This window comes from Dipodomys spectabilis, unplaced genomic scaffold (assembly GCF_019054845.1).
Source record: "Dipodomys spectabilis isolate Male_0828 unplaced genomic scaffold, ASM1905484v1 ptg000136l, whole genome shotgun sequence".
In the NCBI taxonomy this organism is placed as follows: Eukaryota; Metazoa; Chordata; class Mammalia; order Rodentia; family Heteromyidae; genus Dipodomys; species Dipodomys spectabilis.
In genome coordinates, this window is record NW_024870813.1 from 11,452,233 (window position 1) to 11,478,750 (window position 26,518).

General features: G+C 47.4%; 1 protein-coding gene across 12 annotated transcripts in view; it reads left to right on the forward strand.

Annotated features, from left to right (window-relative positions):
* Camk2g (calcium/calmodulin dependent protein kinase II gamma) overlaps window positions 1-26,154 on the forward strand; it is a 59,664-nt gene extending 33,510 nt beyond the window's left edge. For 3 of the 12 annotated variants that reach the window (XM_042690183.1, XM_042690179.1, XM_042690178.1), the window contains 11 exons: window positions 716-799; window positions 1,037-1,079; window positions 6,213-6,256; window positions 14,752-14,820; window positions 16,013-16,057; window positions 17,871-17,919; window positions 19,210-19,323; window positions 21,267-21,342; window positions 21,944-22,038; window positions 23,532-23,776; window positions 24,182-26,154. In XM_042690183.1, coding sequence (XP_042546117.1) covers window positions 716-799; window positions 1,037-1,079; window positions 6,213-6,256; window positions 14,752-14,820; window positions 16,013-16,057; window positions 17,871-17,919; window positions 19,210-19,323; window positions 21,267-21,342; window positions 21,944-22,038; window positions 23,532-23,764 — 852 coding nt within the window. In that variant the 3' untranslated portion in view covers window positions 23,765-23,776; window positions 24,182-26,154. Of the gene's footprint in view, window positions 1-715; window positions 800-1,036; window positions 1,080-6,212; window positions 6,257-14,751; window positions 14,821-16,012; window positions 16,058-17,870; window positions 17,920-19,209; window positions 19,324-21,266; window positions 21,343-21,943; window positions 22,047-22,838; window positions 23,082-23,531; window positions 23,777-24,181 lie in introns of those variants that run through there. The other 9 variants (XM_042690185.1, XM_042690184.1, XM_042690188.1 and 6 more) reach the window with 7 other exon arrangements.
* The last annotated feature ends 364 nt before the right edge of the window (window positions 26,155-26,518 follow it).

Genomic DNA, 26,518 nt, shown 5'->3' on the forward strand with positions numbered 1-26,518 from the left:
ATGTCCTATAGCTCTGATGATTTTTTTTTTTTGTCGGTCTTGGGGCTTGAACTCTGGGCCTGAGCACTGTCCCTCAGCTCTTCAGCTCAAGGCTAGCACTCTACCACTTGCGCTACAGCGCCACTTCCAGTTTTCTGGTGGTTTACTGGAGATAAGAGTTTCACGTACTTTCCTGCCCAGGCTGGCTTTGAACCGTGATCCTCAGATCCTCAACCTCCTGAGTAGCTAGGATTACAGGCGTGAGCCACTGGTGCCCAGCTAGCACTAATGATTTTTAAGAAGCTTAAATAGAAGTTTGCAAAGCACTTACAGCTCTCTGCTGTCTCTCAGAGTTCAGAATGTGAACTACAGTGAGTATTTGGTAAACAGTTGCCGAAGAAGTAACTGAACCAGGTCCCAGCACTCCGGATATTCTTTCCCATCCTCAGCCACCTTTGCCCAAGGAAGATTAGAAGAAAGCTTTCTCAGCACACTCATCTAGCATCTGTTATTGGTGGTGGTTTCATATTCACGTGTCCCTATATAACCTTGAGTTTGGGATAGTGCTTTTGTTCTAAAAGTGTTTTTTGTGTCTGAGACCTCCTTTGAGCTTCAGAGCAACTCTGTGGTGCCAGAGCACATGACCCTGTCCTCAAGTAATCATTAGTGCCAGGACTAAGGTAAAGGGTAGAGGACCTGGGCTGGGGTCTCACAGGTCTTTGTGTTTGGCTTCCAGCAACGGTCCACAGTGGCCTCCATGATGCATCGCCAAGAGACTGTAGAGTGCTTGCGAAAGTTCAATGCCCGGAGAAAACTGAAGGTGGGTCTTTTTTTCTGGACCATTAGCCTCCTGAAATGTGGCCTTCCAGCAGTGCAGTTCCTATCTTTTCAAGAAGCTCCCATCCTGCTAGAGCTGAGGGCTATTTGTACATTTTGGGGGGTAGGGGCAGAAACCTGAAGGGTGGGGAATCTCACCTAAAAGCAGCTGCTTTTGCCTGAGGCCATGCTACTTTTACTAACATTCAGTTGAACTCATGAGACCTTCTTCTTTCCCCAGGGTGCCATCCTCACCACCATGCTTGTCTCCAGGAACTTTTCAGGTATGTGTTCCCAACTATGCAATTTAATTCTGCAGAGGTGAGTGGGTCAGAAATGGAGCCCAGCAGTCCCAGGCAGCACAGATGTGCGCATGCACCTCGAGCAGGATGAATAAGGATTTCTGTTTTGGAGGGCTGCTGCCATCAAGTCCTGATTCTAAGTCCTGTTACTGAGATTCTTTGGTGGGGGGAGGCTTCTGTTGGAGCTCAAATGTATGAATTCCATTCCTTAGAATCTCCCATAAAGTATTCTCCACCTCCCCTGTACCTTGTCCCTGTATATTCTTTCTTATTTCAGCACATTATGATTGCAAACCAAGGCATTGGAGAATGTGCCGGAAACAACAAAAAGAATGAGGTGCAGTGGTGCCACCCACTAGGATGATTTCTTACTTCATGTTGTCCAAGCTGAGATGCCTAATAAAAGTTATTCCAGGACTTTAACCCTTTTATAGTGACCCACACTTATGTAATCTTTGTGATACTGGCTGTAAAAGTGAAGAAACAGAACCCAGCAGGTAGGATGAAAAGGAACTGGCTTAGATATGCAAGAAGAATTATAAGAGTTGTGATCAGTAGTTTGTAAATCACACTTGACATTACTTTTCAAGATGCAAGACACTCCAGTCCCCCTTTGCCCCATTTTTACCCCACTCCCAATCATTGTTTGCCCTCAGCTGGGAGCACAGTGGCTTTTCTTTGAGGAAAAGGTAAATGATGTCAAGACTTAACTAAAGGCAGAGTGGTCTCTCCCCAGCTTGCTGTTGCTCCTGGTCTTCCTTCCCTCTAACACTCCCTCGCTGTTTTGATTGAAGACTCCCTTCCTGACTTCATCCTCTTAACAAAACTCCCTTCCCTCGCTTTCCTACTGTGCCGCATGGAGAAGGGCTTGTGCGGGAGTACCAGCCTCCAGTTAGGGTGAGCAGCCACTCTGGGCAGGGCTTGCTTCCTTGAGTCCCAGTGAGCTCGGCTGTGCTGGTTTACTGGTTCCAGGTAACCCAAGGGCCTTAGCTCAGAGGAGCCTGCGGAAGGAAGTCCTAACGCTTCACTGGCTTCCACTGGAGAGCTAAAGGGCTCCAGTGTTAGGACTGAATAGTGAGTTCAGAGGTGCCCATCCCTTGTGACCCTGGTTTGAGGGTTCATTCTTAAGTTGTTGGTGGCCACTTAGGAAGATTGTGCTCCTGAATCTTCCTTTCTCAGAGGGGGAGAGGAGTAGGTGGTTGGCCACTCCCACAGAGATGGACTTGCAGGCCCACATTGTGTTACTTATCCTCTAATTACTTAAACAGCTTCTACTTTCTCAGTTTAAGAACCTTTCTAGCCAGGCACTGGTGGCTCACACCTGTAGTCCTAGTTACTCAGGAGGCTGAGATCTGTGGTGCAAAGCTAGCCCGGGCAAGAAAGTCCGTCAGACTCTCATCTCCAATAAACCACTGAGAAAACCGGAAGTGGTGCTGTGGCTCAAGTGGTAGAGCACTAGCCTTGAGCTGAAGAGCTGAGGGACAGCGCCCAGGCTCAGATTTCAAGCCCCGCAGCCTACAAAAAAAAAAAAAAATACTTTCTAGAGTATTATGTTTGAGGGAGTTTCTCTGCTGTACCTAGAGTGGTGCTTGTTCTTTCTCCTCTTATCATAGAAATGTGAAGACAAGCTTGTGCTTTTTTTATCCTGACCAATTAGTAGCAAGTATCCTGTCTCATGGCCTTGGGTCTCCAGGAAATCAGTGTCCTGGTTTCAGACAATTGAGCTGTTCAGACAATTGGCTGTTAGGACAGAGTACTAATTTATCCTATAGATCATCCTGTCCTCATTACCCAGACCTTGTCTGGTCTTTGAGCTCACTTTGCCCAGGTCAAAGAAGACCAAAACCCAAACAAACCAAACCAGTGCATTTCAGAATGGTCGACCTCTTCAGGCCTAGAGAGGACAGAGCCAGTCTCCATAAGATTCCTCAGAAAGAACTATCTACAGGTGTAATCAAGGACATACAGGAGGCTAAGATTGGAGAATCAAAGTTCAAAGCCAGCTCAGGCAGATAAATCTAAGCAATTCTTTATCTCTAATTAACTAGTAAAAAGCTGGAAGTGGAGGCATGGCTCAAGTGGTAGAAAGCCAGCCAGCAAAAAAAAGGAAAAAAAAAGAGCAAGAGCATTCAAGCCCAGTACCTGCACAAATAGGGAATGTAGTTTAGTCCTGGATTGTAGTAGCTTGGCAAATGATGAAATCAGAGCTTCTAGAACCCACAACTCTGGCACCTTCTGTTTTCTTCCTGGGGACTAATTTCCTAGACATCATTACCCTTAGTGCACTTGTGAAATACAGGCTGAGAAAAACTGTCTCTCTTGGTTACCTTCCTTATGAGGGAGAGTGACCTGTGTCTCTCAGGAGCTGGGCCCATCTATAAGCATGGTTGCGCAGGGCCATAGGGTCTCCTGTGCCCCAGTGCCTCTCTACTATTTGGAAAGTGTTAAGGGAAAAGGGCTGCTCTGTGCTCCAGGCTCTTGGATAATAAGCTCATTTAGGTTGTAGGAGTGAAGGTCTGATGAAGCTCAATGTCCTTCCAACCTTAAGTAGATCACCTCAGAAAAGGTGCCTATTTCCCACCAAATCAGGCTTTTCTCTGGGGAATCTCACCAGAGGCGACCATGGGACAAGTACTGAAGCCATCTCCACAACGTAAAGGCGTGGTATTCCCTTCACCCTGTCCAAGCCTGATCCTCTCAGGTCCCCCAGACTGCTGCAGGGCTGGCTGCTCCTGCCATCTCAGCCTGCCCCTTGGCACCTCTGCTCCCCAGCTCAGCTGGCTTGGCCACTGCCACCTGGGTCGTACTGTGTGCGGCAGCCAGTGGTTCCCAAGCATCGTGCTGGGGCATGCTCGCTGCTGTCTGGCCCCCCGTGGCTTTGCGGCAGCTCTGTGCACTGAGAGATTGTATCCCCTCAGTTGGCAGGCAGAGCTCCGCCCCCGCCTCGCCTGCCGCGAGCGCCGCCGGCCTGGCCGGGCAAGGTACGTGGCATGAGTCCTCCCTGACCGCCTGCCTCGGCTCCCTGCCACCCCACCAGGAGGGCCAGCATGCTAGGCCCACTCACCAGGGAGGCCAGTCCCATGCTTGCGGGCTGAGATGGGCATGCCAGATGGACCACCTAACTTGGCATCTGCGAGCGCATTGATGTTCCAGAGCCCCCTAACCAGCCGTGCATGCTGGGCGCTTGCCAACTCTCAGGAGGCAATAGCCTGGGGATGTGGAGCTGGGCAGTAGGAGCCTTTCCTTCAGATGGCCTGTGGGCCTGACCTGCAGAGCTGCCCAGTGCTAGGGCTGGACTTCTGCAGCACTGCTTAAGACCCCATAGAGGGAGGAAACCATGCCCCTCAAAAATTATTAAGTCTATGCTTTCAGACTCCCAGATGAAAGGCTATGGCGTGCAGAAGCCTCAGAACCAGCTATCCCTGGGTTTGGATCCTAACCCTGCCACACCAAGTCCCCTCAACTCACTCAGCCTTAGTTTCCTCATCTCTGTAAGGGGAATAACAACGTGATTTTTTTTTGTTTTGTTTTAAAGATGATATATGTCATAGGTTTTCAGCTCTGCCTGTACAGAACAACCAATTACCTGGGAGATCATAAAGATTCCCAGTGCTTGCTTGAGGTGGAGGTGTGGCCCAACTGGTAGAGTACCTACCTAGCAAGCTTGAGACCTTGCATGCAAACTTCAGTATCACACACACACACACACACACACACACACACACACACACACACAAAATCTCCCAGTGGCAAGCCCTATCCCCACACCAGACAATATAAGTCAGAATCCTTACTGGATGGGATAGGACTAGCATTTTATAAAGCTCTGCAAGTGATTATACTGAGCAACCAGAGTTGAGAACTGGCTGATGTCTGTAAAATCCATAGGCAATCAGACTCACTATCGTAAACACATTAAAAAATTAATTTTTAACTCCAATATGACTAGAGATAGAAAAAATTTTGGAGCCAGACTCTTGAGATGTCGGGGAGAACCCTGACAGAACCCCGACATCTCACTAGAAAAAGATGGAACACAGGTTAGGTAGGAAAGACGACTTGAAGAGCGAAAGAGCAGCAGCAATAGAGACATCCTGGGTTAACGAGTATTTACGGTGGCCAGACATTGAGCTAAGTGCTTTGCAGGTATGGCCTCACTGGATCTTCACCAGTTGACTGGCTTACGTTCTGATTATCACATTCTATAAAGAAACCAAGACTCAAAAAGGTTAAGTGACTCACTCAAGGTCACAAAAGTACCAAGTGGTAGAACCAAGATACAAACCCAGGGCAGTTCAGGCCATTCAGACATCTGGGCTGAATCTCTCCTTATGCCCCTCAGGCCTCTCCTATTGTCTGCTACCTTCCTAGAGCTGTTATGACTTTGCCAGTGCGGCTTGCCAGTGTCACCAGCCTTTGGGTGTGGAGTTAACAGCCTTGAGCACTCTATGACTGGTTAGAAGCTGTTTGACAGCTCATCACTCTGTTCAGTCCTTTCTGCTCAAAGGTCCAGAGAGTCTGGCAAAGGGGTGACAGCTAGCACTTAGTAAACCTAGTGAGGTCCTGCCCAGTGAAGGCTTCAACCCCCTGGCAAAACCCTCCTGTAGGTGGTCCTGGTTTCTGTGTCTGTGTCTGTGTGTCCTCACGTCTGGTTTCCTTTGTGAACTGTGAAACTGTTTCTTGAGAACACTTTGGAGATGTCTTGCATCCTTCCAGTGTGGCATCTGGAGAACGTCCGTGGCATCTAGGGATATGGCCCTCACCCTTTCACCCTGGCACTCTGCTTCCAGACTGGGTGGAAGCTGTCAAGGGCAGTGCTCCCGGTGCCTCAGGTGGCTCCAGTACTAAGTGTTGTTTCTCCTCCTAAGTGCAAGGTGACCGCTTCTGCTGAACTCTCTTCCACGGCAGAGGAGTCCCATGGTGCCGCCCTGAGGGCTCTGATAGCCTTGAGATGCCCTTCTTGCAGAGGGGATACTGAGAAGGACTTCTTTTGGGGGGCTTGGAGACCGTTGGCCCCTTGTCAGCACAGCAGTCTCTTGCAGATCTGGCTGCCTGGACCTCAAGCTGGAGAGGGGATAGATACAGGAGATAAGACTTTCCTCTTTGTTTTCACAGCTGCCAAAAGTCTATTGAACAAGAAGTCGGATGGCGGTGTCAAGGTAGGTGTGTTTCTCCTCCTCTGACGGGAGACTGGCCTCTGTCCAGCAGTTATGCTGGAGGATCCTAAGCATCTTGTTCCCCTTTTCTCTGGGATCTGTTCTGCCCTTGCTGTTCTGCTTTAAATAAGAAGCCCTTGTGCTCAGAACAGCATGTTCCACTGGTCTGAGGGAAGAAGGAAGAAGTATCTCTCCAGAGCCTAGATGGATGGGAAAACTAGATGGGTAGTGATCCAAATCATAGCTTCCTACAGCTCAGCCTGACTTCCATCCTTAGTCTTATCACTAGGGCATGACTCTTAGAGTGTTTAGGTCATTTGGCTTATTTCCTTCCCCTACCTCCATCCCCCTTTTCTTTTTTTAATGAAATAGAAGTGGTTTGCTCACTCAAGGCAAGGTATGAGGCTAGGAACCTGAAGCCACTATCTTTTTAGTCTTTTGTTCTTATCTGTAAAACACTTCTAGAACCCAATTAAGATACCACAGAGTGAAAGTGTTTTAGGCTTTTCTCAAAGATAGGCTCCTCATCTGGAGAAGGAACTTTCATGTGGGACCCTAGCAAGAGGAGGGACTAGGTGGCTTCAGGGACCAGTACAAAGCCCTGCTGGTCTTGGCTTGAAGTAAAGAGAGGTAGCTGTGGTACACTAGGAACAGATACACATATGCTTTGGAGACAGAAAGGTTCCTGGGGTTAAGCCATTGGATAGGTGTTCTTGGTGTGTTTAAACCTACCAACTTAACACCACAAAGAAGTTTAAATTTTGAAATTATCCAAAGCTTCAAATCTCCAGCCAAAGTTGAAATGGGCCTCTTCCCAGAATCTTGTACCCATAGTTGAAATATGTACATTCCTGGTTCCCCTCCCCTACCCCTTCCTCTTTCCCTTGTTCCCTATGAGTCTGCTTCTGTGTCCTGCCCTTATTAGGGGAACTTTGGTTCTGCGTATATCTGCTGATAGAGCTGGGGCAGTCCCTGGTTATGGATGTGAGACAGATATGTGGGGCCTAATTAGAGAAAAAGCAGATTTATTACTTATGTATAAATCAAAGAGTAGGTTTATTATAATTATTATCATTATTATTTTGGTGGTACTTCGGTTTGAACATAGGGCTTTATGCGTGCTAGGCGGGCACTACACTGTGCTTGAGCCATGTTTCCAGGCCTGGTTGGAGAGAGATTTGGATATTTCTCCCTGGGAAAGACGCTAACAATATGTCCATCTTAATAAAATATTTAATATGTACTTACTTGAAGTCTAGCCCCTTGCATGGTTCTGAGGTGTACACAGGACATGCAAGAGATGGAGTTTTCATCTTACCTTAGGAAAAGGTGGGCACACCTAGACTCAGACATTGCAACTGAACCTTCTGTTGGGGATGATTCAGGCCAAAAAGCTTATGGAGAAAGCTTAAGGGGTATAGGAAGCCTAAGAGGTAATTCAGTGATAATTGCTTCTAGAGTATGGAATTTTAAAGAACACTTATATTAATTTTCTATCAAGTGAGACTGTATTACTTCTGTAACCTAAAAACAATAAAACTTTGTTACGGGTTCTCACATATTGATATTCAGTATACAGCCAGAACACAGGGATACAGATAGGTCAGAAATACACCTGGAGCTAGGTAGCTCAGAGGCAGAGTATAGCAAAGTCTTGGATTTCTGCTCTTGCACCACAAAAACAAAACAAACAAGATCAGATAACTAGGCAACAGTGGTTCATGCCAATAATCCTAACTACTCAGGAAGATAAAATGTAAGGATCACAGTTAAAAGCCAGCCTGAGTTACTCCGGAGGCTGAGATTTTATTTTTGTCGGTCATGGGGCTTGAACTAAGGGCCTGGGCGCTGTCCCTCAGCTCTTCAGCTCAAGACGCTCTACCACTTGAGCTACAACACCACTTCTGGTTTTCTGGTGGTTTATTGGAGACAGGAGTCTCACGGTCTTTCCTGCCCAGGCTGGCTTTGAACCACAATCCTCAGATCTCAGCCTCTTGAGTAGCTAGGATTACAGGCATGAGCCACCAGCGCCTGGCTCCAAAGTATTATTTTTAAAATAAGACATATAAAGCTCATAATGGTATTTTTTAATTCCATAAGAAAAAAGCTAGAAGTGTGGTAGGAGTGTTTGTGTTTTTCCCACTTCCATTTTCTACATTGTTTATAACTCGTATGTATGTAAACCAGCTAATGGTTTGGATATATGAAAGGGAGAAAAGGAAAGGGAAGGACAAAGCAAGATATGTGGAGTTGAGGAGATTATCAGGCTGGCAAAGGAAGCCTGAGAAGTTTTCCAGAATCCCAGAGCTTTCAGCATCCTGCATTCCAGATCCCGTCTTCCCCTTCCCTGAGGTGTTCTGCCAAGTATCCATGAGATGCTTTCCTTCTCACTGTTTAGAAGCTTTCTGTAAGTTTAAAATACTAGCCTTAGTTTGAGTAGATAGTCTGTCTTGTGCTCTTGAATTTGGAGACCCAGGTTCTGAATAGGTATCTTTGAAAGTAGATGCTAGTGATCCAAGGTCTGTGGAAAAGTAAGAGACATATCAGAGGACAAGGTGGCAATCCTGATAGCCTGCTAGTCTAAAACAGCTTTGCATTCTGCTAGTCCAAGGCCCAGATGACCATCTAAGCCATAGGGCACAGTGGCTTACACATGTAATCCTAGCTACTTGGGAAGTGGAGATAGAAGGATCATAGTTGAAGGTCAGCCTAGGCAAAAAGCTAGTGACATTCTCATTTCAATAAGAAATGAGAGTGTGGTAGAATGACCTGTAATCCCAGCTATATGGGATGCCTGTGGGAATGATAGTGATTGAGACCACCTGGGGCAAAAACAGAAGACTAAGACCCTATTTGAGAAATAACTAAGGCAAAAGGAAAAAAAGGGTTGGGAGAATGGCTCAAGTGGTAGAGCACATGCCCAGCAAGTGTGTGGTCCTGTATAGAAACCTCAGTACTGCCAAAAAAGAAAAATATATAGTTATTTTCATAAGTACTATTTGAGCATTTGCTTAAGTATGGAGAAAAGGCATGAACCCTCTTCCATTATAAAATTTTGAACACACATACACAGTAATAGAAGTGAAGTATGGCTCTTTAAAATCAGTCTGGCATTTAAACAGTGCTGTACTTTGCTGGTTGAAAAGGCACCCAATTGTGTATGAATGAGGGCAAAGCCCTGAAAGGATGGAGAGAAAAACTGAAAGATGTGGGCTGGGAATGTGTCTTAGTGGTAGAGTGCTTGCCTAGAATGCATGAAGCCATGTGTTTGATTCTTCAGTACCACATACACAGAAAAAGTTGGAAGTGGTGCTGTGGCTCAAATGGTGAAGTGCTAGCCTTGAGCAAAAGAAGCTCAGGGACAGTGCCCAGACCCTGAGTTCAAGCCCCAGGACTGGCCAAAAAACAACAACAACAAAAACCTGAAAGAAGTCTACTAGCCTGGAAAACAACCTTACAATGGAAAAGAGATCTTGGGTTCTCTTGTAGAATAGCTCAGGAAGGAGAGAGCTAACTCAGAGACTGGTTGAGAACGTATTCCTCACAAGGCTAATGCAAACAGTGAAAGGCTTCTGCTTTAAGGCAAGGTCTAGGTACAAGTCATTCCTGTGGCCCCTGAAAATCACCATAACCAAGATTGGGACTGGTGAGTGAGTGCCCAGTCCACTCCTTACCACCCTAATTCTGTGAACCTTAGAAACCAGCACTCTCTTTCACCTGGGAAAAGCTGGAATCAGCAAACCCTGATCAGTCAGCACACTTTTGCTCATCTTATATAAGGCATTTTGCTAAGCACTGTGGAAATTGCAATGATATATAAGATGTGGAACTTTCTTCAAAGCAAGTGCATGCTATTTAGATAAAGTAATAAGACAGATAAGTGGAAAGTAAGATAGGCAATAGACAGGATTTATCTCTTTGAAGGCTAATTTTGGAAATAAAATTCCATCATATATTTGAGTATACTCAAAAAGACTAATGTGGAAGAGGTCCAATTATATTTAAGCTTTTCTTTTTTTAGTCTCTAAATTATGGACTATTCATTTTAACGTTTACAGAGCCATTCTATTGGCAATAATTAGTCCGTCCGGCTCCCCCCCGCCCCCAGCTTTGTTTTTGTCCTGGTATTGAGGCTTGAACTCAGAATCTCATACTCTCATTTGGCTTTTTGCTCACAGCTGGCACTCTATCACTTTAGCCATGCTTGAAGTTCCATCTTTTTGCTGGTAAATTGGAGATAAAAATGTCTCAAATTTGTTTGCCCAAGCTGGCTTCAAACCCCAGTTCTCAGATTTCAACCACCTGAGGAGCTAGGATTATAAACTAGGATTATAATGTCTGGTTGGCTCTGTACTGGTTATTTTTGAGATAGGGTCTCATTTCCTGCCTGGGAAGGCACCTGGACCAAAAATCCCTATTTTAGGCTTTCTGTCTTGACTGGGTTGACACACAACCATATCACACAACCACACCCAGCATCTCTGCATTGAGATGGAATCTCATAGACTGAGTTGGTCTGGAACTTCAGTTCTCCCAGTCTTAGCCTCCCACATTGCTTAAGATGACTGGCATATGCCATGGCATCTAGCTGTAAGTTGAGAAGGGATCTCAGCCTGAGCTGGCTTTGAACTGCTAACCCTCTGTTCTCAGCCTCCCAAATTGCCAGGATTATAGACATGAGCTACAGCACTGATTTTTTTTTTTTTTTGCCAGTCCTGGGGCTTGAACTCAGGGCCTGGGCAGCGCTCTGAGCCTTTCTCTGCCCAAGGCTAGCACTCTACCACTTGAGCCACAGTGCCACTTCTGGCCTTTTCTGTTTATGTGGTACTGAAGAAGCAAACCCAAGGAGGACTTCATGTATGCAAGGCAAGCACTCTACCACCCAGCCCAGCACTGAGATTTTTTAAAGTAGAATGTTAGCCCCTTGAGAGGAGAAATGACTTCTCAGACATGTTTATCATGCCTAGAACAGACCTCACTAAGTGTTGTTGGATGTCTTTAAATGAATATACAAAAGTCAAACACTAGACAGGCATATACCCAAGGGACTTCTGTCTCCCAGTGAGCTAATTACACCATATATAATTAGACTCAGTCTACTGAGGTATATATATATTTTCTTTCTCTCTTTCCTTCCTTCCTTTCTTTCCTTCCTTCCTTTCTTCCTTTCCCCCTCCCTCCCTCCCTCCCTCCCTCCCTCCCTCCCTCCCTCCCTCCCTCCCTCCTTCCCTCCCTCCCTTCCTCCCTTCCTCCCTTCCTTCCTTCCTTCCTTCCTTCCTTCCTTCCTTCCTTCCTGCCTTCCTTTCTTTTTGTCAGTACTGGGACTTGAACTCAGAGCCTGGGCACTGTCCCTTAGTTTGTTTACACTCTTGAACCATACCTCTATGTCAGGCTTTTTGCTGGTAAACTGGAGATAAGAGTCTCACAGACTTTCCTGTCCGTGATCCTCAAATGTCAGCCTCCTGAGTAGCTAAGATTACAGATGAGAGCCACCTGTGCCCAGCTCTCAGATATATCTTCAATGTGCCATGCAGTGCTGTTTAATGCTTTTGTTGCATATCTGAACATAGAGTCTAAGAGCATCTAGGGGATGATAAGGGGGCGTTTGCTTTGAGCTTCCCTCTCTGGTGTACTTTTACTCACCAACATTCTTGTGCACCCATCTCCCAGTCAATGTAAAATGCCATCAAACATTCAAATCTCTTAAACAAGCATGGCCATACCAGCAAAGATGTCAGAATTTAACTGTGAGATCATTTTCAAAAGCCCAGCATCTTTATCTGAGAAGCAAGTTAGAGGTCTGGTAAAGTCTGGATTCTGAAGTCAAATGTTATTACAGCCAAGAATAGTCCAGAATAGCTTCTGCTGTTTACCAGGTGGCTGCTCACCGGAACTTCAGGCAGACCTAGCAGTGAGAGAAAGTAAATACCCTCATAAATGCACTAGTTCTGTAAAACTAAACCTATAAATCTGCAGCAACCAGATGCTACTTACCCACATACACCCATGATTTAATCTCCTTAAGACACTTCCTCTGAGCAAGGCTGACACTTCTCAGAATGTACTAAGTCCATGTTTGTGAATTTGACTGCAGAGGAATTCTTCATCTCTAGGATCTAGAGGAGTATGTGCCTGTCAGTCTGTGTGCTGTTTGGAACCCTTTGGTCCTGGACTCTGGTCTCCTTCTTCTGCTTCTTTTTCCCCAATGCAGAGCTGGTGCACTAACCTGCAGTGTCTCTGTGCTTCTCTTCTTACCTCCTCTTTCCCCTTCTCTTTCCCTTTTGCTGTGGTGTGTCCAGAAAAGGAAGTCGAGTTCCAGCGTGCACCTAATGGTGAGCCTTGCCTGCCCACCCATCCGCCCACTCCATGCTGCCTGCGCCCGCCTGTCAGCCACGCAGACCCATTGTGCCATGTGCGTGTGCTTCACTCATCCTCACTGCATGTCTGTGCTGTGTGGGCAGGTGTGGCCTGTCCTGCCAGGCAGGGTCTGTTACCCAAGGCCTCTCAAGTGGCCTCAGAAGTGGGCATTGGAAGGTGTGGAATGGTTCCCTCTGCTGTGGAGGTTGGATGACCCCCAGCATCCCAGGACAGAGGGAATAAAAAGTCAAGCAGCCAGGTGCAGGCAGCTCATGTCTGTAATCCTAGCTGCTCAGGAGGCTTGAGATCTGAGGGTTGTGATTTGAAGCTAGCCCAGGCAAGAAAGTCTATGATGCCACTCATCAACCAAAATCTGGAAATGGAGCTGTGGTTCAAGTGGTAGGGCACAAAGCTGGCAGGAACTTGGAGTCTGGTGACAAGTTCAAGAAGGAGTTCTCACTCGCTGTGAGAACTCACTGTGAGGGGCCGTGCAACCCACATATATGCAGCTGCTTCCTGTAGATGGAGTCAGGGGGCAGCCATGTGCAGGCAAATGAGCTGTTCCAGACTCTGGGCCTTGCTCAGTCCCATTCTCCAGCAAGGCCCATGGTTCCATCCTGCCCATCCAACCCCAAGAGGGAAGAGCTGCAAGACTATAATAAATGTGTCTTCTTTCTCATGGGACATAGGGCACCAAGGAGAACACAGCAATGAGTAACTATGAAACCATCCATTAAGTACAGAGGTAGGACCGCTTGGGTGTTATCATGCCCTCTGCAGATAGGAAGGTTTTCTAGGTACCTGGGAGTCCTTGTCCCCTGTGTGGGTCTTGATGTCAACTAGGCCTTACAAGCAGGGCTGCTCTCCAAACAGACCTGAACAAGAAGTCAGCATCAGCAGTCAAACTCAGAGGGTTCTTTTCTCTTTTAATGGGAATAGAAGAGAGCTGTTCAAAATTTGGTCCATGGGGACCTCTCTTGTCACACAATATTTTCAGTGGCATTTTGTGTCACGTAATGCCTGGCACAGGATTCTATGCCTATCTCTGGGTTTGGTGGCATCCCAGCCACTGACAGCAAGATGGGGTGGATGATGTCAGGTCTGGTCTAAGAGGCCTCCAAGTAAGCTGTAGGGCAGCTCCGTTGCCTTCTCTGTGTGTCCTAGGAGAAAAGAAGCTATTCTATTCTGTCAGCATGCCCCATGTCCTGCACAGAGGCCAGAGCCACACATTTGTCCATCTCTGCCTGGTGAAGACAGCCACTGAGAAGCCCCTTGGAGGCCACAACTCCACAGGGAAACCCAGCAAGACTACTGCACCAGTTAGGCAATTGTAAGAGACAGAAGACATTGATGTAGCTCCCTTCCCTGGACATTGGCCTTTTCCTTCCTCACAAGCCTCTCCCCACTTCTTCCTGTCATGTTTTGAAAGACAAGGTGATAACCCTGGTGGTATGTTGACCTTAGGCACCTTGGCCTGCTAGGCAGCCTGCTCTTTCCTGAGGGCTGGGTTCTGGGACCATAGCCACAACCCTTGCTAAGGTTTGTCTTGCCCCTCATCGGAGCCCTGCCTTCATTTCTAGAGAATCAAGTCCAAGAATTATCAGGCAGGTGAAGAGCACGGCTCTGTCTTTGCTCTGTAGGCAAGTGGATACATTTTGTATCCAAAGTTGAGTTCCACCTCTTTCTTCTCTGGGTACCACCTCCTTAGGCCAGGTATTCTTGCTCTTCTCTTTTCTCTTCCTCTCAGGTCAGACGTCAAGCTGGTATTGTAAGGGGAAGGAAATGTAGCTGCCAGGTGGAACAGCTTTGTTCTACTTTCTTATAAATCACCATCCTTTCCATTTGTCATGTGGGAAGAAGATGCTGAATTTCTTTAGGTCAAGTAGGCACCTGGAAGAAGCAGGGTTTCTGGAGAGATAAAACAAGTCAGAAGATGCATCCAGAGTTAGATCTCTGAGGCTCTCCAAATATTCCCTTCTCCCATCATCTCTCCAACCATTGCTCCCATCTGCATAATGTGAACAATGGCCACCCCAGGCTTACGTCCTCCAGGCTAGGCCAGGGGGATAGGGAGGTCTGGGAGCCGAACCTGAGCAGTTTTGGTGACTAGAGAAACTAAACCATCTGTTTTCTTGTCTCAGCCACAGAGCAACAACAAAAACAGTCTCGTAAGCCCAGCCCAAGAGCCTGCGTCCTTGCAGACGGCCATGGTACCTCCTGACTACAGCTTCTCTGCCTCTGTCCCTGGCTGCCTCCTGCTCTTTCCCTCTTCCTTTTCTTGCCTTCTCCCTTAGGACTATTCAGCCCCTTTGCTTTTTTTCATTCCTGTAGAGCAGGCTGTCTAGTTTGCTGCTCCATAGGCCCCTTGCCCTTCATAGTCCCGCCTGGCCCCACTCCATCATGCATGGCACAACCGCTGTTCCTGTTCTTTGTGCTATTGGGGGGAAGAGTGACCAAGGCTCTCAGCTAAGCCTCCTAGGCCCAGGCTGTGACACACACCCCCGCCCCCCCTTCCCACCACCACCATGGGTCAGCCGTAGGGACCAGGAAGGTGAGTTGCTTATAAGAAAAGAGGGTAGGAACTTTCTTGGTACCTGTGCATCAGTTCTTAGAGGTCACTTTTGTAGGACCTGCCTCTGCCTCAGCTTCTCCTTTGTAAAGACAGGAGCAAGAAGGAAGTCTGGGATCCCCTACTTCTGGATAATGCTGGGATCCTGGAGAGCCCCTACCTGTTTTGAGTTTTCCCAGGGCTCTTCCAAAGGGCATTGTGTTTCAGAGTTCCCTTGACTAATAGTGGCTAACTAAAGAGTTAGCACAGGAGACACAGTATTGTAGTATTGTGCTTACTATGCCCCCTACTTCCTGCAGACTCTTGTGCTACCTCATGTGTGCCTTAGGGCCACCTAGGGAAAGCAAAAGGTGTACAAAGTGGGCAGCTTTCTCAGCTTAGCTTGCTGACGTGGCATTGGGTTTGCTGGGAGACCTTATTATTCTGCTCTCTGTCCCTGCCTCCATGCACCCCTTGATGACTACTGTTGGCAGGGCCCAGCCTGTGTCCTGAGTCCTGTGGCTCCTCTCTGTACATGTCCTATGCAGCCCCCACGTAGAAAGAACTCTCAGAATCAGGGTAGCAATCAGGGATAGAAGCCCTTGTCATCCCAGCTTCCCATGCACCTGTTTCTGCTAGGCCCAGTCTTTACCTATCAGTGCAATTTCTTGAATCCAGAGCTTTGCAGCTCCCTGGGGCTTTCCTTAAACCAGTATATTTTGTCTTATGGGGATGGGTGGTTGGGCTGGCTTCATTGGTCCTCATACAGGTCAGTGGGGTAAGGAGGGGTCTCTTAGGGAAGCGCTGTAGGTCAGACCCCAAGTCAGGAGGGTAATTTTTATCTTCTCTCGCAGGAGCCACAAACCACCGTGGTACACAATGCTACAGATGGGATCAAGGTAAGTGAGTGGTTTCTGAGACTGCCCTGCTTTCTGAATCAGCAGGAGGCAGGAAGGCAGGGCTCAGAATCCACAGGGTCGCCTATCAGCTGCACCCTGGGGTTGAGGTGTTCACAAAGGCCAGGCTGGAGACACTGTGGGTCTGTTAGTTGCTCCACACTGAGGAAGGACAAACTTAGCAATTTTAGGCTCAAACTCTGCAGTCTGATAGATGTGATAGTAATTCTGGCTTTAAAACTCCGAACAAATACAACCACTATGTACCTCATTTTTCTTAGCTGTGAATTGGGGATAATACTAACAGAGTCTTCATGATTTATAGAGTTTAAATGGGAATGAATGATAGCTTTAAAAAAAAAAAAAAACAAATAGCTAAGCACTGGTAGCCACATGCCTGTAATTCTAGCTACTCAGGGAAATGAGATCTGAGGATCAATGTTCAAAGCCAGCCTGGGCAGGAAAGTCTATGAGACTCTTATTTCTAAGCACTAAAAAAGCCAAAAGTGGAGCTATGGCTCCACTAGAGTGCTAGTTTCAAGCAAAAAAGCTCAAGGATAGCACCTAGACCCCAAGTTCAAGCCCCAGGACCAGTACAAAAAAAAAAAAAAAGGCCAGGCACTGGTGGCTCACACCTGTATTCTTAGCTATTCAGGAGACAGGATTGCAGTTTGAAGCTAGCCTGAGCAGGAAAGTCCCTGAGACTCTTATCTCTAATTAACCACTAGAAAACAGAAGTGGCACCGTAGTTCAAAGTGGTAGAGCACTAGCCTTGAGCAAGAAAGCTCAGAGACAGCTTTCAGACCCTGAATGCAAGCCGCACAACAAAAAGACCTTAATGAATCATTTTTCCCCCAACCCCACCACCACCACTCGGCCCTTTATTTCTGCTAACATTAGAGAATACCTATTGAGCGCCCCCTATTGAGCTCTACTTTACAGTCGTAGCAGGGAAACTGTCCACAGGAATAAGTGGGTCAGATGAAAAATCAATAACCAAATAAGTTAAAATCCAGTAGTGATAAGTGCTCTGAAGAAGGTGGCACAAAATATTGAGAGTGAACAGGAAGTTATTTGAGTATCTTGAGAGAGAATATCCAAGCTAGAAATGACACAGTAGGGACAGGAAGCAGCCAGCTGGTCTGTGGGACCAAGTGCCCTGAGCAGAAGGAGCACAGGTACAATGGTCGACCTGTACAAGAGTTAGAAGAATCAAGCAGAGCTGAGTGTGGTGAGAGCAGTGGCCAGAAAGGAGAGTGTGAGGCTGGAGAAGCAGGCTAGACTTGCAGTGGGGTTTGTTTGCGTTTTGTTCTTGTAGCAAAGAGAACTTCTCTGGCTGGCAGTTTTTAGCAGGGGAGAAATATTATCTAACTTGAATTTTACAAGATCACTTGTAGCCACATTCTAGGCAAAAACTCAAGGGGGAAGACGAGTGTGGAAGTGGGAGGTCTTGGAGAGCTAACAGTGGCGTAGGGGTGAAATAGTGTTAGCTTGGACTTAAAGAGCAAGAAAATAGAGAATTTGTTTTGGGGGTAGAACTACTGTTGAATTTTATTTTATACTTGCTATAAGAAAAAGAGAAGAAGGGAAGAATCAAGGATGATGCCAAGTTAGCTGGGTAGATGAGAGCACTTACTAACAAGTTCAAAAACCCTAAGAAGGATATTTGGTTACCCAGAGTTTGTAAGTCAGAGAGCAAGGATGGTTGTGGAAGCTTCTAAGGTTTCTCCTTGTACCTCTTATAGGAACCCAAGTTCTGCTTTTATTCTTTTTTTCACTGAGGAACATATAGAAACATGTTCTTTTTGGCTCACAGGGCTCCACAGAGAGCTGTAACACCACTACAGAAGATGAGGACCTCAAAGGTAAGTGCTGTTCCTTGGAGGGGAAGGGACCCCAGCTGTGGCCCAGGTACCTTGGCACTGGTGGGCCACTTGTCTTCTCTGTCCCCAGAACTAGAATGATTGGTTCTCCATACTGCAGGAGAAGACTTGGCATAAAAGCTACTTTCTATAGGCCAAAATATGAGGCCTCTGTATCTAGACTGTTGCTAGACTGGGCAAAAGGACTCTCTTTGAAACAAATTCAGAACAGCTGTATTACCTGCTTCCAGGACTAGGGTTCAGGGAGCTATTCCTGTTGCTGATAATGATTTTGACATCCCAGAACAGGCAGCTTAAGTCCCAGCAAAAGTGGGGTAACTAGTCATCCCAGTTTTCTCAGGATCAAAGCACTTCCTGGGATGTGAAACTTTCAATTTTGAAACCAGTACAAGGGGTTATGGGTGTAGATTAGTGGTAGAATACTTGTCTAGCATATGCACAGCTCTAGGTTTTCTTCAGCACCAAAACAAAAATAAAATACAATAAAATCAGGACCAACTCTCTGGGATGAGTTGGTTGGCTCTAGTTCTGAGGTCTGGCCATGAATGATACAGTTGGAACTAATATGATGCCTGTAAAGCCCCACATGGCTGTGTCTTGATAGGCTACAAGAACTACCAGCCTAAGCTTTGATATTGGCCAGAGTGCCAGGGTTGCAGGGAATATGGCAAGTGAGGCCAGTGAGAATCTCTTCCTGTTCCTTGGGTTGGCCTTCTGGGATTGCTTCTTGGGCCTTTAGTAAGTGACCTTCAATCCAGACCAGTAGAAAAAAATGGAGGATGTTCTAAGTTAGCTGAGAGAGCATGCCAAAAGCAATAGGGGCACTAAATCTTTGGGAACCCAAACTATCAAAATCATGTACATATAAGGCAGTGAGAATATGACTGCCAGGACTGCTGGGAGTCAGTTCAGTTCGGTTCTGGTGATGCTGGCAGAGTAGTTGGCACCTTCACTCCTGGGCTCTTGACCTCATGGCTCAGCCCTTCAAGCATCTTCTCCAGGAGCAGGGGTTCTTGTACAGTCTGTTTTAAGGCTGCTCTTGGAGCTGTAAGCCCAGGTCTGTGCACCCTCCCCAGTGCTCCTGGCTGTGAGGCCTCTCTGGCAGAGGCAGAGGAGTGGGATGTGGTCCAGCGTCCAGAGCAGCCTGAGGCGTCACCTTGCCCAGGCTCTGCAGTGCCATGGGCTCGGGTCCTTTCTGGCTTGCTCGCTCACCTGCCTTGTTCTGTTTGTTTTGGCTGCTCTGCCTTGCCCTGCCCTGCCCTGGCTGGCTAGCTGCCCCGCTCCGCACTGGGAATGGCAGCTTGGTGCCTGAAGGACGGAGCTCCCGGGACAGAACAGCCCCCTCTGCAGGCATGCAGCCCCAGCCTTCTCTCTGCTCCTCAGCCAGTAAGTGTGAGGGAGGCACATTCTGGCTTCCAACTCCCTGGCTTGTCTTGAGGCCCCTCAGGGATCCCTCCCAGAGCTGTTAGCCTAGCTCAGCTACCTGTTGTCATCAGCTTTGGGAGCATGGCCTCTGCCAAGGGTGGGGGAACAGCTGGACACATTGCTCTTAATAGGCAGAAGCCCAAAGAAACACCAGAAGCATGGGTGGAAGAAGTGTGGAGGGAGGGAGGGAGTAGAAAGCCCTTGGGTTGTGGAGGGGGGGGCACCCTTGCTTTCACAACAGCCAGGAAGAAGGGCAGAGTAGGAAGTCAGGTCTACCAGGGTAAGAGGGGGAGCAAGGGTGAAACTGGATCAGCTGAGGAACTGTGCAGTATTTCTTGAGGCTCAGCGTAGTATCTTACAAGAGTAGAACAGACTTAAGTTTAAGTCCCACATAATGTAGCTGAAAAAGTCTGTGTTAGCTTAGCTTCCCAGAACTTCAATTTCCATATCTGTAAAGTGGGGGGGGAGGGGGTGGGGTGGGAAATGGCACCTGTTTCAAGTGTTGTTAGGAAAAAGAAATGAGAATAGAAGGTCTCCACATGGTGCTTTTCAGGGTTTATGGAAGTTTGTATTTTTAGTTCTGTCTGTGTTCAAGGGTGCCTCACTTTGCTTGTTTTCCTTCTACCTTCTATCCTCAAAGTTTCTAAATCCAGTCCTCTTCACCCACAGGGCCCCCGTCAGGTCCTCTAGGTGGGTGTAACACGGTTGTATGTTACCTGCTTGCTTCTGTAGAAAAGCAACAGAGGTTGTTGGCTCCTCTACCCCACTGCTTGCTCACCCAGAGCTGCCCACCTTGTGATGGTACCTGGGGGTCCCTCCTGGTTGCACTTCAGCCATGCTCTCTGCTCCCAACCGTGCTCCTTGGTTGTGCTGGCCCAGCACAGTGGTGCTGTTCTCATGCTGGTGCTGTTCTCATGCTTGCATTTGTCTTGCAGCCTCTCACTCCTATGGGGAAAGGCTTATGGTCTGGGTCAGCCCAGGGCTCCAGTTAGGGTTAGCCGAACTCAGTCCATACATTCCTTTAATCTGGCAGTAACCCCTGCTAATAATGATGCTGTTTCTGAGGCCAGGATGTCACCAGCTGTTTCTTGGTTGGAATGGGGTAGAGAGGGAGGTTCTTCACCTACCTCTGAGTCTGAGCCTTGTCTTGGTTTTCCTCAGGGACACACTCTGGCATGAGAGCTGGTGTGAGATTTATAGCTTTTCTAAGCTTTGTCCAGAGAAAATTGAGCTATCTTTGGTAAGAGATTGTCCAAGGGTGTTTACAGTTGAAATTCTTTATCCCAGAAAAGCCCTGTGGAGGAAGGAGATGAACAGGGTGAAGAGAATTAGGCAGACAATTCCCTCTTAGGATTCCATTCTTTTGGAATCTTCATCCCTAGCTAGATTCTTCTCTCAGACTGGCTGGTGCCCCAAAGCTGGGTTCTGGGCTGCTGAACGAGGGCTAAGACTGTAGGTGGTAACTGAGACCTGACTGAGTCTCTTCCAGTGAGAGAAGTAGGGGGTGGAAACAGCTATATTGGGAGATGCTTCTCAGAGAGGCTAAACCTGCTGGAGATGGATACACAGACTCTGGTAGAACATTCAAGAAGTTCCAGATGCCTCAGCTGTTAAAGACAAGAGTGTTTTCTGTGACCTGGTTGTTGATGGAGAGGCAAAATCCAGAGATCCATGACTAATGGGTGGGATTTAAGAAAAGGTGGTCAGTTGGTTCTGCAGACACCACAGAGAGAATGGACAGAAAGGTGGGCTTACTCCTGCTAAGGACCTTAAAGACAGAAAAGAGGGATGTCTTTGAAAAAGAGGTACCAGGGGACTCCCTGAAGGATTAAGGAGGGCTCTCTTGTCACTTGGGAGATGGCCAGCAGATAAAGTAGCAGGTTGTTGTTTTTTTTCTCCTACAGTGCGAAAACAGGAGATCATTAAGATCACAGAACAGCTGATTGAAGCCATTAACAATGGGGACTTTGAGGCCTACACGTGAGTAAAGAGCCTTTTCTTTGAGACATAGGTCATCTCTCAATACCTTCTCTGCTTCCAAAAAGCAACTGGAACACTGTGGAAATGGCAATTTGGGCATGGACTGTGTTTAAATTAAACCCCAGGATCTTGTCGATTGCTTGTGATTCAGCCAGCCCTGGCATCTGACATTGGGGCAAAAAAGGCAGGGCTGAGTGGCTCAGCAGTCAGGCCCTGAAGATTTCAGCTGTCTTCTCAGATGTAACTTACATGGTGCTACTGGACAGACACATTTGAAGAAGAAGGAAGACACACAACTCCTATAGAGGACTAACAGGCTTCTTTTCGAAATTTTTTAAACTTTCTATTATTACTTTTTTTGTGTGCCTGTCCTGGGGCTTGAACTCAATACCTGGGCAGCACTGTCCCTGGACAGTGCCACTTGAGCCACAGCTCCACTTCCAGCTTTTTGGGTGGTGGTTAATTAGAGATAAGAATTGCACTTTCCTGCCTGGGCTGGCTTCAAACCGCATTCTTAGATCTCAGCCTCTTGAGTAGCTAGGATTATAGGCATGAACCACTGGTGCCTGGTTTGATTGTATTTATTTATATTTTCCTGCAGGAAGATCTGTGACCCAGGCCTCACTTCCTTTGAGCCTGAGGCCCTCGGTAACCTGGTGGAGGGAATGGATTTCCATAAGTTTTACTTTGAGAATCGTGAGTGGGTTCGTGCTGCTGATATACTCCTGCCTGCCCCTTCACCCTTTGCCTTTGTCTCCTCCTCACATCCTCCTCACCCCAGTTGCTCATTTTTCCTTTACTTGACCTTCCTGCTATAGCCCTCTGTGTCTGCTTGCCTCTTTGTGCCCCACTAGCCTAATGGTCATAAACTTCCACCTTCAAAGGCCCTATTCTAGTTCCCTGCCTAAGAACAGTGTCTGTCATTACAGCCTGGGTGACTGTATGTCTTTCGGCCTCACCTCCTTCCAAGACTTCCAAGATTGCACACCCTTCACAATTAGTTTGAGACCATTTGAACCAAATAATCATGATGCTCTGTCTCCAGGTTTCACAGTAGAGGAAATTAAAACCAGGTTGAGAATGTGCAAGCAGTGGCACTGATAGTGATGTGTGGGATCAGAAATTGGGGTTAGGATTCCTCATGAATACTGAAGGAGGCAGGGAGCTTGGGGGGAGAGCAGGGAATGTATCTTGGATAGCTCACAAGTCCCAGGGGATAAGATTTGAATTGTCCTCTCCAGTCCTTCATTTTCCTCTTCTCGCCCCCTGTATCCTGGGCCTTTCCCATTCTGCCCTGAGTTTATTCTGTGATTGTTTTCTCCCCCTGACTCTCACTCTTACCCTGAGATGCCCATGTAAACCCTCAGCTATCCATATAATGCTATTAGCCAGAAACTTCCTTTGTTTTTCTCCCAGAGGACCCTGGGACCTCTGAGGATTTCCTGACCTGCCTACTTTGGTGATTTTATTTTGACTCTGGTGCTTTTTTTTTTAAGTCACAGATCTGTTTTGAGTCCTTCATTTTGTGCTGTAACAGCCCTAGTCAAGAACAAATCACCTTTATGAAATTGAAACATCAGACTAACAAAGGTAGAAAGACCACAGACATTTATGAGAGCCACATGGTTCTGAATTTAAATAAATGAGTTGGAGATATGATTTAATCTCTTTGAGTTTATTGCCTTCTTATAATGGAAATATCCAGCTCATGCATGTAAACCTCCAGCCCACTGCCTGATTAAAAAGAGTAGTGGGCTGGGAAGGTGGCTCAGTGGTAGAGCGCTTGTCTTGCATGCTTGAGGCCCTGGGTTCGATTCCTTAGCACCACATAAGCAAAAAGAAAAAAGCCGGAAGTGGCGCTGTGGCTCAAGTGGTAGAGGGCTAGCCTTGAGCTGAAGAGCTGAGGGACAGCGCCCAGGCCCAGAGTTCAGGCTTCACAACCGGACCCAAAAATAAAATAAATAAATAAAAAGAGTAGCTTCTATTGTCACTATTACTCATGTTTCCCCTCCTTTTGAGTGAGACTAATCTATTGGGGCATCTTGACCTCTGTCATATGAAGAACTGAGATTCTTGGAATGGTTGCTGGAGGGAGGCTAAGACTTAAAAATCAGTATGTACCAGGTGGAAAATTTAGGTACCCAGACCTGACACCCTCCTACCTTCCCCTCCCTGTCTTGCCCCTACAGTCTTGTCTAAGAACAGCAAGCCCATCCATACCACCATCCTAAACCCACATGTGCACGTGATTGGGGAGGATGCAGCTTGCATCGCCTACATCCGTCTCACCCAGTACATCGATGGACAGGGCCGACCACGCACCAGCCAGTCAGAGGAGACCCGGGTGTGGCACCGCCGGGATGGCAAGTGGCTCAATGTCCACTATCACTGCTCAGGGGCCCCTGCTGCACCACTGCAGTGAGCTCAGCCACAGGTGCAACTGGTGGGAAAGGAGGAACTGGGAAGGGCTGGGACAGGGGGCTGGAGGGGCTAGAGAAGGCTGGGAGGGACAGGAAGAGGAGATCTTAGCCATCTGAGGAATGGCAAAGACTGGGCAATATAGCTTTAACAAGATGATTCCAAGTTGAGTACATGCCAACAAGCTTTCAAAAGCGGGGAAAGAATATCTACCTCTTTTTATTTGAGACTGTTAAATAAGATATATATATAGGTAAGACACAGCTGCTCAAATGTGAGGCAGTGTTATATTTAAACATTAGCTTCTCCCCTATCTGCCCTCTCAGCAGACTTTACTCTATGTGTCATGCTTAGGTCCTAGGAACTCGCCTTGATGTTCTTTGTCCTCTGTTCTGTTACCACCTTCTATCCTGTTTCACAGGGGCATTAGGAGATTCCAGCTGGAGGTCAAACCTTCGCAGCCAGTGGCTCTGGAGGGCCTGAGTGACAGCGGCAGTCCTGTTCGTTTGAGGTTTAAAACAATTAAATTACAAAGCGGCAGCAGCCAATGCACGCCCCTGCATGCAGCCCTCCCGCCCGCCCTTTGTGTCTGTCTCTGCTGTACCGAGGTGTTTTTTACATTTAAGAAAAAGAGGGGGACAAAAGATTGTTTAAAAAAAAAAAAGGAACTGTACCATGATGCGTTTTAAAACCACCAGTAGCCCTTGGGCTGGCAAGAAGACAGGAGTTTTTGTGATGCCCATCCTGGCATGAACAGTGGGCTCAGCCACCAGCCCTGAAGAAGTGAGCTTGGCCTCAGGCCCCCATGGATTCGAGGGGACCAGACAAGGACTTCTGACAGAGCTTTGGGAGCCATGATGTAATCACAGCCCCTGAGATGGCCTGCTTATCCCAGGATAAGCATGGATTTCTTCAGAACCTGCATAGGCGCCTTGAATGAGCCTGATGAAAACACCATGGCGGTCACAACTACTTGGGAGAGAACGCACAGCTCCCAACCTGCTATGGAGACAGCTGAAAAGCAGTGGCCTCGGGACTGAGGGCCCAGACTTTGCTGTACTGTTGTTCCATGTAGTTTAGAAGGGAAGTGAATTGGTGCTGCAGAAATGTGTTTGCTGCAAAGCCTATGAGGAACCTCGTGTTAGTCTGACATGTACTCACTTACTCATCCATTTCTATAGGATGCACAGTGCACATGGGCCCTGATATTGAGGCCTGACCCCTGCAGATGGAAAGGGAGAGGAGTTGCTGCTTTGCTTCGTGTTTGTTTCTTATTAACTTAGCAAGGAGAGAGCCAGGCCCTGAGTCAGGGCTCCTCTTCATGCCTTTGGCAGTTCTGTTCCTGTGCTGATCTGGACCATCTTTGTCTTGTCTTTTCATGGTGGTGGTCCCCATGCTGACCCTCATCTGGGCCTGGGCCCTCTGCCAAGTGCCCCTGTGGGATGGGAGGAGTGAGGCAGTGGGATAAGAGATGGTGGTTGTTTCTATGCATTTGGGCTGCCCTCAGGGCTGCCTTCCTTCTTACTCTTCCCTTGCTGCACGTCCATCTCGTTCCCTGTCTTTGAGATTGAACTGACTGCTCTGATGAGAAGTGTCCTCTTTGAGGAGGCCTTTTTACTGACCAACTGAAGTATAGACTTACTGCTGGACAATCTGCATGGGCAACACCCTTCCCCCTCACTGCATGAACCCAAAAAAAGGTGTTCAGAGCCAAGGCTCCTACATTCATTGTCCCTCTCTGTGCTCAAGGAGTTCAGCCCCTGGAGAAAAAGATCTATACCCTAAGCAGATAACAGAGAAGATAATGAGGGAGCAATTGGTTATGGCCTTGGTTTCCCCAAAAATAACTGTGCATATTTATCTGCACAAATATCTTCACTTTGGGGGAAAAGGTGGGTAGACTCCAGTTCCCTAGACCATCTTCAAGAGTCTTAGGAATTGGGAGAAGAGGCAAAAAGCTATGTGCTGGTGCTTGGATTTAGCCAGCCTCCTCGAGCGCCTCATGCATGCTCCAGGCCCCTGGGCCCTGGCCCCTTCCTGCCCTGCAGCCTGCAGTGCCAGCTTGCAGATACCTTCATCACAGGGTTTGGTTTTGCTGGCTTGAAGACAAATGGTCTTAGAGTTCGAGACCCATAGCTTCCTATGGCTGTTCCAGCCTCACTTCTTAGCATTCTTATTATTCTGGGGTTAATGTCAGCATCTATAGATGATAGACTATTAAAAAAAAAAAAGTCACCTTTTAAACAGGAAATGGAAGGCATTTGATGCAGAATTTTTGCATGATGACATAGAGATAATTTAAAAATAGTGTTTGTTCTGAATGTTGGTAGACCCTTCATAGCTTTGTTACAATGAAACCTTGAAGATATTTAATAAAATAACCTTTAAACAGTCCATTGTGTTAACTGCTGTTGGAGGCTTATGACCAGGATTTGAGCAGCTTGTGTTACAAACTTTCCAATGAAGAAATGTATCTTCTCCCATTCCCTTTGGATCCTTAGGGGAAAAAAAACTTCTCAAAAGTCTGCAGTTTCGACTTGTCCACAGCTGCGGAGGCGTGCCTGGCGTGGAGAAGACCGGGCTCTTAATTGGTGGGCTGAGGTTCTCACCACACACACACACCCCCAGGCCCACCCACATATCAGGCTAGCCACGCCCTCACCCCCGCCTTTAGTGGGCCGGCCCGGTTCCCCCTCCGCTAGGCTAAGTGGGCCAGCCCTCGACCCGCCCCTGCTCGTGGGCCGTGGCGCCTGACGCT